The sequence below is a fragment of the Colletes gigas genome, unplaced genomic scaffold, assembly GCF_013123115.1.
Source record: "Colletes gigas isolate AHSC1104 unplaced genomic scaffold, ASM1312311v1 Colletes_gigas_Sc00002, whole genome shotgun sequence".
NCBI lineage: Eukaryota > Metazoa > Arthropoda > Insecta > Hymenoptera > Colletidae > Colletes > Colletes gigas.
In genome coordinates, this window is record NW_025106631.1 from 8,043,573 (window position 1) to 8,059,858 (window position 16,286).

General features: G+C 33.5%; 3 protein-coding genes and 1 long non-coding RNA gene across 4 annotated transcripts; 1 reads left to right on the forward strand and 3 right to left on the reverse strand.

The window, feature by feature from the left end:
- Positions 1-1,185: 1,185 nt before the first annotated feature.
- Positions 1,186-3,941, reverse strand: LOC122401787 (ribokinase-like). Its single transcript, XM_043404146.1, has 7 exons — positions 3,803-3,941; positions 3,272-3,404; positions 3,036-3,162; positions 2,706-2,867; positions 2,538-2,629; positions 2,080-2,268; positions 1,186-1,489 (listed from the first exon to the last, which is right to left on the reverse strand). The coding sequence occupies exons 1-7, from the start codon at positions 3,850-3,852 to the stop codon at positions 1,304-1,306; spliced, it is 939 nt and encodes a 312-aa protein (XP_043260081.1). The 5' UTR covers positions 3,853-3,941; the 3' UTR covers positions 1,186-1,303.
- A 1,373-nt stretch (positions 3,942-5,314) lies between these two features.
- On the reverse strand, positions 5,315-6,939 carry LOC122401805. The gene is made up of 3 exons (XR_006259458.1): positions 6,073-6,939; positions 5,848-6,013; positions 5,315-5,753 (listed from the first exon to the last, which is right to left on the reverse strand). It is a non-coding gene; the product is annotated as an uncharacterized LOC122401805 (long non-coding RNA).
- Positions 6,940-7,535: 596 nt separating this feature from the next.
- On the forward strand, positions 7,536-16,146 carry LOC122401729 (putative leucine-rich repeat-containing protein DDB_G0290503). Its single transcript, XM_043404063.1, has 8 exons — positions 7,536-7,745; positions 8,254-12,397; positions 12,560-12,729; positions 12,827-13,002; positions 13,085-13,295; positions 13,425-13,568; positions 14,717-14,880; positions 15,393-16,146. Exons 2-7 carry the CDS (start codon positions 8,302-8,304, stop codon positions 14,867-14,869), a joined length of 4,950 nt encoding a protein of 1,649 aa, XP_043259998.1. The 5' UTR covers positions 7,536-7,745; positions 8,254-8,301; the 3' UTR covers positions 14,870-14,880; positions 15,393-16,146.
- LOC122401797 (kappa-scoloptoxin(11)-Ssd1b-like) lies at positions 13,559-14,553 on the reverse strand. Its single transcript, XM_043404159.1, has 4 exons — positions 14,401-14,553; positions 14,112-14,300; positions 13,848-14,054; positions 13,559-13,771 (listed from the first exon to the last, which is right to left on the reverse strand). Exons 1-4 carry the CDS (start codon positions 14,506-14,508, stop codon positions 13,583-13,585), a joined length of 693 nt encoding a protein of 230 aa, XP_043260094.1. The 5' UTR covers positions 14,509-14,553; the 3' UTR covers positions 13,559-13,582.
- Positions 16,147-16,286: the final 140 nt, after the last annotated feature.

Below are 16,286 nucleotides of genomic sequence, written 5' to 3' on the forward strand. Positions count from 1 at the left end.
CTTGTTGATCGGTGGAAATGTCTGTACTCGCGTCTACGGTTTATAAGACGATGCTATTTTTAAATACAGGTAATCGAAAACAGAAGTGTCGAACGAAACACGTGGAATTATATCGTTTAATTCCACGCGTTTCGATTGTCCTTTGAAATTAATTCCACGCGTTTGGATTGTCCTTTGAAATTGATTCCACGTGTTTCAAGTAAACACTTGGAATTAATTCCACGTGTTTCAAGGAAACAAACATTATTAATAGTCATCTACCCGTGCAGTGGTAAACATGATTGTAATACAGTGATGTTTAGTAAAAACAAAAAACAACGAAACGTAGTAAATAATAAAAATCATCGGAAATAAGAAATTGTTATCGTACCATGCTAGGTATCAAAATTAAAGGATTGTCGATCTTCGAGGTTCGTGCAAAAAAAATCGTACAGAGGCGTACCTTTGCTCGTTTTAAAAGGCAATGCCTCCGCTTTTTAGACTCGTTGCTTGCGAAAAATATAATCGCTATCATACTTTTCCATCTTCGTTCGGGATCCGAGACCGAAGACCACACTGATGCCGGATCAGTGATGACGCTTAAATCAACGCAATCAAACGCATAAAATACTGATTAAATCTGCTAATTTGCATCGGAATATTTTCGTTCCAGTACAAATTCGTTAAGTTGCACGAAATACATATACAAGACGATAGTTAAAAAACCTTTACAGAAAGCGGCCATGAATTTTGATGGCGTTTATTCTCTGTTTTCAAGGAAGATAACGATTCGGACGTCACTGGGATTTATTCGAAATTCTCAACAAAAAACGAACTTTTGATCAATCGTAACCAAAAACACCACGTCTGAATACAATTTACGGTTATTTGCGGAATCGCTTTCGAAACGATTCTCCTTTTTCTTTATTTTTGTGCGTCACGTGTGAAAATAGTCGCTTTTGATGAAGATGCGAATTTCAAATGTCGGCTATCGTTCGTGGGAAACGAATTTCTGTTAAACGAGATAGGAACGATCCCGGGTCGTTTCTAAACAAAATCACGCCGGACCCTTCGATCTTTTCGGGATGATAGCAGACGGGATAACCATTTCCATTCAAACGGAACATTTGGAAATGAAATAAATTACAAGTTCAAGCTTTCCTAAAACGTGTTTATTAAAAATTTGAGAAGCGAATGTGACAGATTTATAAAGAAGAAACCGGGTAACGAAGCGTAACAAATAAAGACGCGCGAACGTTACCACGTAATAACAACTACACGAGCGAAGGACGCAATCGTGCGTCGTTCGCGACAACAATTTTTATTAGCTTTCGTCGAGAAACAAGTCGGGCGATAGGCTGCTCCTGGTCGGAAAGCTCGAGTGTGTGCCGAGTTTCAAAACGGATTCCGTAGCAACCACGCAGCCTCTTCGGATGCATTCCGCCATTGGAAGACCTGGATGATACACTTTAAAGTACGCGAGAGCGCCCAAAAATGCGTCCCCAGCTCCCTGTGCATATGCAATCCACTATTAGCAATCGATGACCTATCGTTTCTCGAGTCATAAATTTGTTAGTAATTAATTTAAATGCTCCTCGCAAGCAACTTGAAAAAGAAACTAGTAAACTTAGAGGTAAAAATAGTGATTAATCGTGTATCGCTGAAGTAAGACTCCTTGCATGGAAAAGCTTCGGGATAAGACGGAACGAACAAACATATTTGAGTATTTAATTTAGCAAACGTGTGAGATTATTTGGTTCGAGACAGATCGACAACATTTTTCTAGTTCATTTCTGAGCCACGTACTGCGTCATCGGCTGAAAGAGTAAGATATTCCGCTCATATGAGTCATCGGTCTCGAATGCGTTAAGTGCAAGAGGAAATGAGCAGCGGTGGATCACCCCGTCGCATGCTTCGAACCTTAGTTACGAATTTTTATAAATAACTAATTATTTTTTTGGAACATAACTTGAGGAACAATTCGTTCAACTATTTACCCAAAAGATACATTCCTCGACAATTGTTTTACAATTACGAAACAACGAAAGTTCATAAAAATTCGTCTGAAATTCTTTTACGGATAGAACAACGTGAACGTACTGTTGTATCCACGGCCTCAACATGTTTGGTAGGAACAAACGTGAGAGTTCTATTTTCCTGAGACGCGAACGCCGCTCCCAATTCTCCCAGAGTTAAGATCACCGTATTGCAACCCATGTCCAAGAGCTTCTCCACGGCCTCTTGCACGTTTGACAATTCCTGACACTGCACCCCGGTCATAACTTCGGCCTGTAAACGTGCGTTAAACACATCCATTTAACCGATTCGGCGCTAAAATTTGTATGCTTGGCGCGCGCCATCCGCGGGAATCTCAAAATGATATTTAACGAGCATGTTTGCCAAACACCCGTGGATGCAACGATTGACTGGCCGCTCATAAACACGTAAGCGGCGTAAAAAGTGTAAAATGATTAATACGTGGTAGTCAAACATTTTGGCGTTTACAGAAAGTTCGTTTGACGGCGAGACGCAATGATACTGTTCGGGAATCGGCATACCTCGTTCTGGTTGACGCAGAATATATCGCACAGGGACAGTATTTCGGAGTCAACATTCTCAATGGCAGGCGCCCCATTCACGATCGACAGACCTATCGCATTACATTTCATATACACAGCTTTATCGTTATCGAATGAAAGAACTAGACGTTACCAGACGCAACTAACCGTGGCCTTTGTGTAGATTTAAAGCGTGCAGAGTACTTTCTAGAGGCGTCTCGAATTGACACAATAAAACGTCAGCACCTTTAACAACCTCTGCTGCGGTATCCACGTGTTCGGGACACAACGACGCGTTTGATCCTAACACGACTACTATGTTATTCTCGCCTAAAAATGGATATCGTGCAGAGGATTTTTTTAAACTCTATTTTATGCGTAACTTGACAAAACTAACAACGTTAAGTTGTCAAGGTAATAAGATCCAGATAGTATTCTTTGAAACTGAACAAATTACGAAATAGTGTTCATAGTTTCTGAATAAATGTCATTACCTACCATTATCAGCGACCGTAATGTGTGCTATTCCACTGTGTTGGTCTTCTTGTATTTGAATGTGAGAAATGTCTATGTTTTCCTTCTTAAATATTTTTAAATACTCTTGCGCGTAAATATCAGAACCTAACTGTATTAAAAAACTATTAAAATGGTCTAGCAGACAATTTAAAAAAAAAAATGAAAATGATTATGCGTGTAAGTTATATAAGAGAATAAATAATACTAGAAAACCGTACTGAAGCAACCATTGCTGTAGAGGCACCAAGCTTGGCAGCGACCATACATTGGTTTGCACCTTTGCCACCATACTTTATTTCATATTTACTACCAATTATGGTCTCACCAGGTTTTGGTAAACGAGGAGAAAAGCTAAAACATAAATATATCTTAATCACGGCGAAAGAAACTGTTTCCATTTGAATATGTGTAACTTGTATTTTATGTTCTCCTTATACTACATGCATATTTTTCTGGTATTTTATATAAGAAATGATATTAAATAATTTTATGTTAGTCTATTGTTTCTTTCATTTGCTAACTATTGTTAATTAGCAAATTATTAGGAGAGAGAAAGAATTAAACATAAAATAGTATTTTACCTTTGTCTCATAAAATATTCAAGGTAAATATCTTACCTAACAACTAAAAGCAAAACATGTATTGCCTAACAATTATTATTAGATAAAAGTAAACTGATTAGATACATTTTTTCACAAATTTTAAAACAAACATTTCTCCTACTTAGTGTATATACTATTTTCACTCACCAAGTAAAATCAATCATACACGAACCAACAATAACGATTTTCGCAGGCATTTTTTAATGTTAAATATAAGCACTATCCAGATTTTGAAAACTCTCGAATGGTTGTGCAACTAATAAATGTTACAATGAAACTATTTACCGTAACGGAAAAATTGAGAAGACCGAGTGAAATGATTATAACGTATCTGTTCTTATCGAAATTATCACATGGTACAATAAAACCAACAACTGATAAATAATTTGTTTACTACGAATCTAACCTAACTAAAATTTATATTTGACTATGAATATATTTTAGCCTTGAGTAATAATGAAATAGTTTCAGAATAGCACAGAAAAAAAAACAGTAATGTACAGTATTAATGTTAAAAAACACCTTTTACTTTCAATCACTTTATTTTCAAGTTACACATTATATTGCACCATAAAACAGTTGTGTTATCATAACGTAGTACGTGTATCGTAAAAAACATAATTAACTTTTGTACTTTAAAACCTGCAATCGTATATTCAATCGTACAAAATATAAAAAAAAGTTATAAGTAAAAAAGAAGCAACTTATAATCGGCATATAACCACAAATCAAATACAGACTAGGCGTTTTACTTTACGGGAGCGGCGTTACGCGAACTGAAATACCGACTTCATAAAATATGGTTTTGGGTGGTTTTGGTACGTCCTCTTCTCTTAAAAACGGTCACTTTAGGAACTATATTCGACTGATCCACCGAAATCGGTAAAATTAATAAACACAGAACACTCGTCTCCTTAAGGCTAATTCACACTATGCGGATTACTAACATTTCTTTTATCAATACTACCACAGACGGGATACAAATAAAATGTATTCAAACTTTTAAAGAAAAATCGACGGGAGATAGGTGCAGAAATTTTTCGGGGAAATGAAAAAATTTCAAATCATTTCGAAAAAATTATTTTTGGTTGCGAAGGTTAATTACAATCAATTTTGGTGAATAGACGTACTCCCGAAATCCTACGCACTTTCGAGAAAAAAATTCGTGTAGGTGCTGATAGTTTTCGAAGAAATTAAAAAATTTCAAATCATTCTAAAAAAATTATTTTTAGTTGCTGAGGTCAATTACAATTATTTTTGGTGATTACACATACCCTGGAAATCCTACACACTTTTGAGAAAAAAATTCCTTTCCGAAAATATAATGTATGGCCAGAAATGTTTCCCCGAAATTTCGTGCCTACATTTAAAACATCGTAGCTCCTGAACGGATCGGAGGATTTTAATGTACCAAAATGCAAACAATGCGTATTTTTGTGAAGAATAGTTAGAAATTCTAAGGATGTTGGAGAAATAGTTTCTTAACCCCGTAAAGTAAGAAAAACCCCATTAGAATGGTCCAATTTTTAAACGACCATAATTCCTATAATAGTGAATGTATTTCATTTTTCCTACCTCTTGGAATTTCCTTGGTCTTCATTGTCGGCATCTGGTATTCCTCATGAATAAAATAAATATATCTTCGGTCGTATAAAAATATAATTTTATCAAATGTAGTACAATTATTTAGTAAAACATAAATCTAATAATACTAAATAATATCGCAATAGGAGTAATAGATTATTATTATTATTACTTAATGATATAAGCACCAAATGTTATGCATTCTAGGCAAGTGAATTAGTATTGGGTAGCAGAACTTTAACAGTTAGTGAGGTATTAAGGGCTGGTTTCGTTGCACGAGTTCCTTGGCCTGATCGATTTCAAGTTGAATTATTATCCACTTTAAAAGCTATGAGTGAACCATCTTTACAGGTATATGTTCCATACTATAATTTCTTAAATGGAAGACAGTAAGCTTTGTAAGCAGGACCAGAATAAAGCAATTCTTGGACATTCTCCATACTTCTATTTTTATAAATGCACAAATGATTTTCTGGACAAGTGCATCTGTGTTATGGGTATTGCACATTCTTTTCTATATTAAAAAATAAAAATAGTAAAATCCATTAGAATATATATATGAAATTAGAATTAAAATACTTGTATGATTATTAATATTAGAGGTATACCTTGATACACTTGAATGAGTCTCCAATAATGTGATTGTGGACAGGTACAACTTGACGTTAGGTTACATGGTATTTAATAAGAATTATTCTTATTGCTTTTACTGTACACTTTAACAGCTCCATGTTTGTAAGTACACAAATTCATCTCTGTTCTTGGAATACAAAACTGGAAAAAGCAAAGTTTTACTTTACAAGTTTTAGAACACACTTTGTATTTTTGCATACCTCTATATACATATATGATTTATGTTTCGTCAATTGCCATGGACATTCTTTTCCATTAGAACAACGACACAGTCTTTCGGTTAAACTAGATACCCACAATCGATTGTGAATTACATTACATGCTTTGTTAATTTCTCATTCGTGTAAATCACTTTCTCCATACCTAACCCAAACTTAATTCTACAATTACCTCCCTGCCAGGGCTAGAAATAGTTTATTAAAAAACAGAAACAAAAGAGATAAAAGAAAATAAAAAAACATTTTAACATTGTCACACAGTCAAATTAGAGAGAAACTAAATTTTAAATAAGAAGAAAGAACAATTCGAAAATAAATGTGGAAGAATCGTTAAGAAACCCCATTAGAAAATAATATTTGCACTTATTTCCACCTTAAATTATTAATGTTTTCATAAGAAGACCGATTGTAAATGTCGTATTTATGAAAGTCGTCAGGCATGTTTTTTTTAGGAATGTCAAAAGCTCTTCTGATATTGGACAGATACGTTTCCCATGGGTTAGTTTGTGACAAAACGGCTTTGTATCTCTCGCCTAACTCCAACGTTAAAATGAGATCGTCAAGGATATCCGCGCAGTACCCATAGGTCAAATTGACATAAAGGCCGTTTTCGGGAAAACGTGTGTATTTACCAACGATCTTCTTGCAAGGCATATCACGAAGTGTTTGTGCAGTGTTATATTGATATTGCTCGTTAGAAAATTGAATACGGCGTGCGAGAGACAAATGCGTGAAAAAAACTGGAAGAGTAGCGTACTCTTCGATTTCTAAAAGGCAATGAAAATTATTCCAATTATAATAATACATGTCAGTATTAAGTCGGAACGAAACTTTAAAACGAATGCTAGCCGGAAGAATGCGGCCCGGAACAGGAACTGGATCGGAATCGGAAGTCACGCCGAGTGCAACATGACCGTTTTCCCCACTCTCGCAACTAGAGTGAGAGGGAAGACCACAGTCCCTGCATGCTGCTACAGAATAGCACCATCTAACATTTTAACTATGCAACATTAGCAACTTGGCGAAGCAGAAGAAAAGGAAAATGCATTTGGCCGTACTGTATTCCTCATTGAATGGAAATGAATATAATATCTTCGATTGTATTTAAATATAATTTTATCAACTATAGTACAATTATTTATTAAAACGATAATCTAAACGAGAAAGTAATATTTGTAAAACGTTTCTTTCTTCGTTTTATGTGATTAGTTATCAAATTTTAGTGGTAATGTTATCCACATAAAAAGACCAATGACAATGCTGCTTAATTAATTACACTTACTGATCGTAGTTGTCAATAGTTGGATTTTCCTTTCATAGCATAGAATGTATGACGCGATTTAAATTTATATGGAAATTTCATATTTTACATGATATATTTACATACTTATTTACTGAAACTCTGAAGAAAAGTATATACAAGTATGCTTGTTACATTGATGACAGTAGTGCATACGTCTGATTTCAGTCTTGTAAACATTGTGTTGTGATTTAAGGAAATAATTGTTTTACCGTGTGAATTACATTAATTTGTATGATTTACCAAAAGTATTTGATTAATGGAGATTTTCTGTAATAAAAGAATTTTTCTAAAGCTTGAATAATATGTGATTATCACTTAAATCTACACAGTATGGACACAGCAGTCCTGGTTGGTAAGTTTCACATTCTACCATTGAAATCATTTTGTGTATTTAACAAAATTATTATTAAATGGTGGAAAAACATAAAATAAATGATTCGGATCGACAAGTTCCAAACAAAAATATATTTGGATAAGCAGATAAAAGTAATTGCTTTCAAATTATTGTACTACGTATCATTTATCGTGGTTTTTTAAGTCGTCGAAACATTAATTCGTTGAAGCATACTGTTATAATTTTGCATTAAAGCTTCATCTCTGTAACGTATTAAAACTATTTTTTTTACGTGAAATCTGTGATTTAATTTTACTTTGTAAAGAAACAAGAAAAGTAAGAATCTCATTTTATGTAATTTATGAATCTTTGTTAGGTTATGGTACATATAAAAAATTGTTTATTTTATCTCTTGTTGAATTTTTGATGACTAGCAAATACACTTTAATAATTATTTATTATTAGGTAACCATCGTTTATAATCTTGTTAACATTAGTGACAATAATCATTATTTTTCATTAACAGGACAGTTTATGGATTCTTAAATAATTGTAATGAATTTGATGCTTTACAATGGAACAAGTAGATGAAGCACAGATTGTTTCTATTCAAATACAACCAACATTAACAGTAGATTTATCCTCTTTGTCAGAGATAGAACCAAATAATGACCATGTAACAAATGTGGTAAACATTTCTGACTCTCAGGGAAGTAGTAGAAATGATTGTACAGACAATGCAGTTAAAACTGTTTTGTCAGTAAATGAATGTGATACAAATAATTCAACCGAGAAAATTGAAGTTGAGAATCCAAAAGTAGAGAAGGTTACTGTTGATTTAATTAGTGGGTTGGTTCAAGAGACAGTTGATAATAATATGCAAGAAGCAAGTAACAATGACATAGAAGAGGTCATTAACAATAATACACAGGAAACAATTAGTAGCAATGCAGAAGAGAGAGTTAATAACAATACACAAGACACAATTAATAATGACACGAAAGAGACATTTAATAATGATACACAAATGACTACTATTAATCGTACCCAAACTGATGCTGATCAAGGTATAAAGAATGATGTGGTAAAAGATGCAAACAATACAGTAGAATTAATTGAAATTAAAGATGACATAATATGCCTAGAAGAGGTATCTTCGAATGAAGGATGTACAAAGCTTTCAAATAATGTTGCAATGCTGAGCACAGATAGTGGTAAAGATGAGCAATCTTTTGAAAAAGATATTTGTACAGTAAAAGACACAGACACATCCAATGATACTAATGCTCAGTGTCAAGCGTTAATTCAATCGCTTAGCCAGACTTTTGACAGTAAGGATCAATCCTTGCACGTTGCAGATACAGACACAGATTTAAATAAATTGGTTGATGGTGATTCAGAAGTTATGGTAGTAACAGTAGAAACTGTACCTATTAATGATTCAAATGAAACCACAGAACAAAATATTATTGTGACTGTACATGAAAAGGATATTGTGGTAAATTCCAATGAAAATGAGTTTCCAATGAAAGGGAAGGCAACTGAAAAAACTGAAATTGAAAATGAAAAATATAACTTGATAGATTACAGCCAAGGAAGCGATGGAACTATAATAGAAGTAATTTCAACAGAAGTTGTTGATTCAGATGTTTCTAAAATGTGTACTCGACGAAACAACAATGAAATCTTCAAACACGCCACTTCTAAAATAGATTCTGTAACTTCAACCACTACAGAAGTTACTGATAACATAACAGTCAATGAAGACAAAATGCAAACGAAATATAATGTTAACGAGGAAAATAATATAAAACAGGTAAAGACTGAAACTTGTGATAGTTCAGATAAGAATAACATGAAAAAACAGCTTGTTCATAGTAAAATTATCCCCTCTTCTAAGCATATAAACGTTCAGAGAGAAGGAAATGTATCTGTAAATGAAGTGAATAAAGTGAGCGCAACAGTTAATAAAAGAAGCGTACTCCAAGATATTTTTGATGATTGGGGTGATGAAAATGCAGAGGATGAAAGTCAGTCTGTATCCAAAGTACAAGACACAGTGGAAATTGAATTAAAATGCTTATTAGATGATATAAAGACAACTGAAATGGTAGAAGAAGACACACCAGTATTGATTAAAGAAGATGTGTTAGATGTAAAAGAAGAGGTTATAACAAATACTGAAGAAGTTGCCAATGTAAATAAAGAAATGCAAATATCAAAAGAACAGACAGATAATAATCAAAGTACAGAAAAGCAAGAAATTTCTATCACGACATTGACTAAAGACCAAATAAATTTGTTAGTATCGCACAATTTTGAGAAATTAGTTAACAGTACAGCGCACGAAGGAAACGTATTAAATCAAACATCGTCACAGGCAAACGTATTAAATCAAACGTCATCGCAGGCAAACATATTAAGTCAAATATCGCCGCAGGCAAAACTGCCGCCTATTGTCATTCGTGGTCGTAATTTGACTGGCCAAATAGCATCGCCAGATGAAGTGAAAGAAGCATTAAAGGAACGACTTCGTGAGAAACAAAAAATTGTAGAAGCGCCGCCTGGACCTGATATATTTTTTGTTAAAAAACTAACTCAAAGATTATCGAATAAATTAGCGGGTGGCCCAATAACTTCTTTACCAGCACTTATACCATTGCCTCAGCCTACAACTCAATCTTTCGCTCAGTCTGATAAAAAATCAACTGACAATGTAAATACAGAAACGAATAAAGAAAGTAGCTCTGACAATAAAGAATTATTAGCAATATTAGAAGGTGATGTTGATCCTGATTGGTCAAATTTAAAACCACCGACTTTAACGGAGGAAAGTAAGGATCCGCTAAGCATTGACGAACATAGTACACCGCCAAAACTCGATCCTTTAATTGAACGAGAATTGGCGTTAAAACAACTTCTGGAGTTACCTGTTTCATCGGTTAAAAAAAATGTTGTAAGGAAGAAGAAAACATTTAAACCTGCACCAGGTAAAGCTTCTAAAGACGTAGAGACAACATCTGCGTCCGAAGTAGAAAAGAAAATTGTTAATATCGACTTAATAGACGATTCTACAGAGTCGACTGTAAAAGATACAAGACCTTCCAACTATGAACCGTTCTCCGTGGTTATTGAGCAGCACACTCCAGAAAAGAATACAGAATTAAATACAAAAGATGTACGATTGGATGAATCAAGATCAGGTAGAAAACGAAAGCTTACAGAAAAAGCTAGGGAACACGAACAACTGCAGAGTATCGTAAAACGTCAGAAAGTGTACAAAAGTAAAGTTCCATTAAATAAGAAACAGAATCCAACAGATGGGGTGCAAACTATGTCCGACACTAGCCAAACCATTGAGAATCATGTGTTTAAAGAGAATACTTCGCCTGCTAGTACTACAATTAGCGAGGCTGATGCTACAATAAAAAAAGAAGAAACAGACAAACAGCCCACGGATGAAACAGACATAACATTGGATGAAAAACCTGAGAATACATCTTTAAAACGGTCGAAACAGAGTCTTAGTAAAAAAGGAGCACAATCGATCCCTAAAAAGAACATCGTAGTGAAAAAGATATTAAAACAAAATTTATCTTCGAATAAGAAAGATGTAGCCTTGAAAGCAAAATTGAATACATCGTCGAAAAAATCTGGATCGAAAATGTCTTCGAAATCGAAACGATCGGCGGAAAGTAATTCCGGTGATCCGAAACCAAAGAAGAAAATCATAAATGAAATAGACAGACTGCTTCAAGACGAAGGCGTTGTAAATTTATTATATGATGTGGAACAACCAGATAAGAAACGATTGATCCCTATCACCAAGTCCCAAGCAAAAGTTATGGACATACAGAAAGTTCAACGCGAACTCAATTTTAGAAAAAAGTTAGTACGAAACGCGGTTCTAAGATTGCGTACTGCAACAGTAGGCGTGTCAAAAGTTTCTCCAAGGTCTAAAAGAACTGCCATACATTTAAGTGACATTCAAATGGATAAGAAAATTGGGGAACAAATTACGCCGGCGAAGTCAAATGTAACACCTGAACCAGAATTTATTTTACCTGCGAAAATAAGGAATGCAGCGGATGCATCTATTATAATCAGGAGACACTCGTCCAGCTCATTTTCCAGTGCATCCGGAAGTCCCAGAGTTAGCGTTGACAGTCTAGAGAAAGCTGATGTTATTAAAACCGAAGAGGGAGGTTCTCATTCATTGAGATCTATGAAGAGGAGACCTTCGCAAGATGAAGGGACTCATATAAAAAAAAATAAAAAGAAAGTTATACAAAAAGTTAATACGGAAATTGATGTGGTTGGTAATGTCGTTGATGATAAAGCGGTTCGTCTCAATAAGAAATCAGATTCAAAGAAGGCTGATAAAAATTCCAAGCAAGTAGATACTACTGTAATAGACGAAACCGGTAGTAATTCAGGTAAAGTTATTACACGGTCAAATGGTACAACTACTGGTAAGGTGACATCAAAAACCAAAAAAACTGCAAAGAGTAAAGTTACATTTGCTAAAGCGTACGAACCAGATAATAATGAAGAATCTTCTAAAGGAGAAGATGAACTTTCAGCCTGCCTTGCTGAAGCTGCAAATGCTCTTTCAGTAGTTAGTGGTGGAAATCGGTCTGGAAATACAACGGCAAATCGTAAAAATAAAGGTAAAAATAATTATTTAACGATATCAGGAATATTCTGTATATCTTGTAAATAGCTTTTATTGTATTGAAAATATTCGTGAGAAAATATACTTGCGATAAATTATAAGATTAATTGTGTTTACAAAAGCAATATGGAGTGTTGAATAAGAGATTGTTTTCCAGCAAATACGAATATCTCCAAAGTATTAGAATTGGATAATAATAAAATAAAAACGGAAACGCGAAGGCAATTCAGTAACAAAGAAATAAGCGTACGACGACACGGCAGACTTGTACAATTAATACTCACTCCGTCATCTTCGACGAAAATAAGAAACGCTCTCACGTTACAGGTAACAAAGTTTTGGAGTAAATCATTTAATAGTTGCTGTTTTTATTATAGACATATGAGTCTTCGTTTATACAGTAGCACATATTTCATGTTTCTAGATGATGCAAGAATTCCGTGAAACATTATCGATTCTGAAGAAAGACGACGATTGTAAAGTTGTTCTATTAACATCAACTGGTAGTAGTTTTTGCGAAGGTCTTGAACTATCAATGTTGTTGCACACAAATAAAGACGAACGACGAGTTCGGGCCGAAGAAATTGCAGACGCTGTTAAGTATGTGACTATTATTATAAAAAGTATATAATTATTGCATATATTTAATTCATTAAAAAGCTATTTTCTTTTGTCAATTTAGAGACTTTATTCAAAGCCTGGCATCGTTCAATAAACCTATCGTTGCTGGAGTTCAAGGCGCTGCAGTTGGTCTTGGAGTAACAATGTTACCTTTATTTGATCTTGTAATAGCTAGTGATAAAGCAACATTTAGCACCCCTTATGGAAAACTTGGGCAAATTGCCGAAGGTGCTTCTATTTTCACTTTATCACACATATTAGGAACTGCAATTGTAAGTGTAATAAATACGCGTAAAGTTCTTCAATTTTATTATATGTTTTTATACAGAACCGATCATAATAAGAGTAATAGATTATTATTATTACTTAATGATATAAGCACCAAATATTTTACGTTCTAGGCAAGTGAGTTACTATTGGGTGGGAGAACTTTAACAGCTAGTGAGGCATTAAGAGCTGGTCTCGTTACACGAGTTCTGTGGCCTGATAGATTTCAAGTTGAATTATTACCAACTTTAAAAGCTATGAGCGAACAATCTTCACAGGTATATGTTCCATACTATAATATCTTAAATGGAAGACAGTAAGCTTTGTAAGCAGGACCAGAATAGAGCAATTCTTGAACATTCTCCGTACTTCTATTTTTATAAATGCACAAATGATTTTCTGGACAAATGCATCTGTGATATGTTGAGTATAAATCAGACCGTATATGCCCGCAAAAGTCATGGGTATTGCACGTTCTTTTCTATATTAAAAAATAAAAATAGTAAAGTTTATTAGAATTAAAATACTTTTATGAATCATTAATATTGAGGGTGTACCTTGATACACTTGAATGTTTGTATAATCAAATCGTTTTCTTCGTATATGTATTTTTGGAGTCTCCAATAATGTGATTGTGGACAGATACAGCTTGACGTTACGTTATATGGTATTAAATAAGAATTATTCCTATCGCTTCTACCGTATACTTTAACGGCTTCATGTTTATACGTACATAAATCTATCTCTGTTCTTGGAGTACAAAACTAGAAAAAGCAGTTTTACTTTAAAAATTTTAGAGTACACTTTGTATTTAGGCATACCTCTATATATGATTTATTATTAAGCGGAAGGGATAAATTTCCAAGCTGTTTCTTCAATTGCCATGGACATTCTTTTCCATTAGGACAACGACACAGTCTTTCGGTTAAACTAGATACCCAAAATCGATTGTGAATTACATTACATGCTTCGTTAATTTCGCATTCGTGTAAATCACTTTCTCCATTAGTCTGCATTAACATCATATATTACACATTATCTCTATGTACGACATTTCATATTTCTCTCTTATTTATGTTTTTCCTATGTGTAACATTTAAATATACTTACACCGTCCATATATTTGAAAGTAACGTTATTTGATTTGCTACTGATAATTGCATAAGAACTGAAACATGTGGTTATTATAGATAGGAGAAGATAAATCAAGATGAACATTTTAACAGTATGGCTGTACTTTTTTGCGATAGTAAATAGCGTTAAATTTATGTCACAAGCAACAATAGAATAGCCCAGTTTTACGCTCTCATCCGTTGCGCATATGCGAAACTGTTTAATATTCATAGTATACATCCGGAATTTTTTTTTCCATTTACATATACGTTAAAAACTACTGCCGATTCTTTAACTATTAATTTATTTGCAGTCTATGGAAGCTACAAAAGCTTTGCTGCGTCAGAGTTTACGAACAAAATTGGACGCGGCATTGGAATCGGAGACGTATTTGCTGATCCAACATTGGTGTTCCGCAGAATGTCAAACTGCCATAAAGGCTTATATAGATGGAAAAGTCCAGTGAGCGTTAAAATGGTAATAATATGTTTTCTCTGTAAATTTCGTTTCAGTTATAATACTTGTACTTTATATATAGAAAGAAAAGTTCATGAGGATAATAAGAACGAATTGGATAATTATTTTGATGGTGTACTACACATACAGTGGTAAAAATTTTATAACGTGTATAGTAATATAGCAAAATGTAAATACATAGTTGTCATTTGTTATATATAATTTGTATATGAAATTGTACAATATATTATTTCTTACTAAAACAATTGTTTTGCAGTTGGTTCTCATATTTGTAACAGCACAAAATAAACATAGCTCGATATTATTCTTCATACGTGTGTTTCTTGTACTGTACAATCTGTATTAATTATTTAACAGTACAAAATTATATAGAACTGTCAACGTGACAAAATAATAATTTGATCAAAGTATTTTTAAAATGGATTTCAATGTTTTTGACTTATAAAAAAAAAAAGTTTGTACAAAAACGTTTGTAAAAAGAGACTTAATAAAAATACAATTCTGTGCTACAGATACCCAACGATTTCAATGGAAATACTAGCAACATATTCCAAGACTACAACTAATATTGTAAAATTGGGTACGAGGAATAGTAACAGGATAATTAATTTTGGAGACATTAAAGTGAGAAAAGAAGTCGTGGCTCTGGTGTGTTATTTTGCATCAATGCACGATTATTTTTAAGATAAGACGTAAAATTATTGAATCATTCAATCAGATCGACTATTTTAATATTAGACCATTTACATATACTAGATATGCACACATATACTTTCTGCGGTATGTTATTATTGTTAGTATAAACTAAAGAAACGATCATCGTAAGCATTGTGGTAGATTTGTGTTCTTTGCATGTACATCAGTTGATCAATTTTGAACAGAATACGATCTCAACTTGTACATTTGAAGTTGATGTATGATTCTTTTATACTCGAGTATCTACTGCTGTGCCTTGGTCGATTTGTAAAAGGATAGAGGAAAATATTTGTAATTTACGCTCGGAAGAGGAAAGTATAAGTATACTTCGTTGTTACAAATGTTGAAACATGCTAAATTACTTTTGAGTGTAGTTTGATTTGTTAAAAATTGTACGTTTGTAATTTCGTTAAAAAGAGTTAAATTATATCGATTATGTACGATATTGCATATATCGATATATGCATAACCATGTTACGTATGTATAGAATTTTGTTTTTACCGATGCATTTACATTGGATATATTTTATGTTGAAAATAATTATTATACAATGCAGACGATGTACTTCACTGCGATATCACGTGGACTATAAATACAAAGAAAGTGTAAGATAAAATTATTTTTAAAAAATGCATATGTACATTAGGACAGTGTATAAGAAATATCTATGCGGTATTTAAGGATCATGAAGGGCTATGAAATAACACTC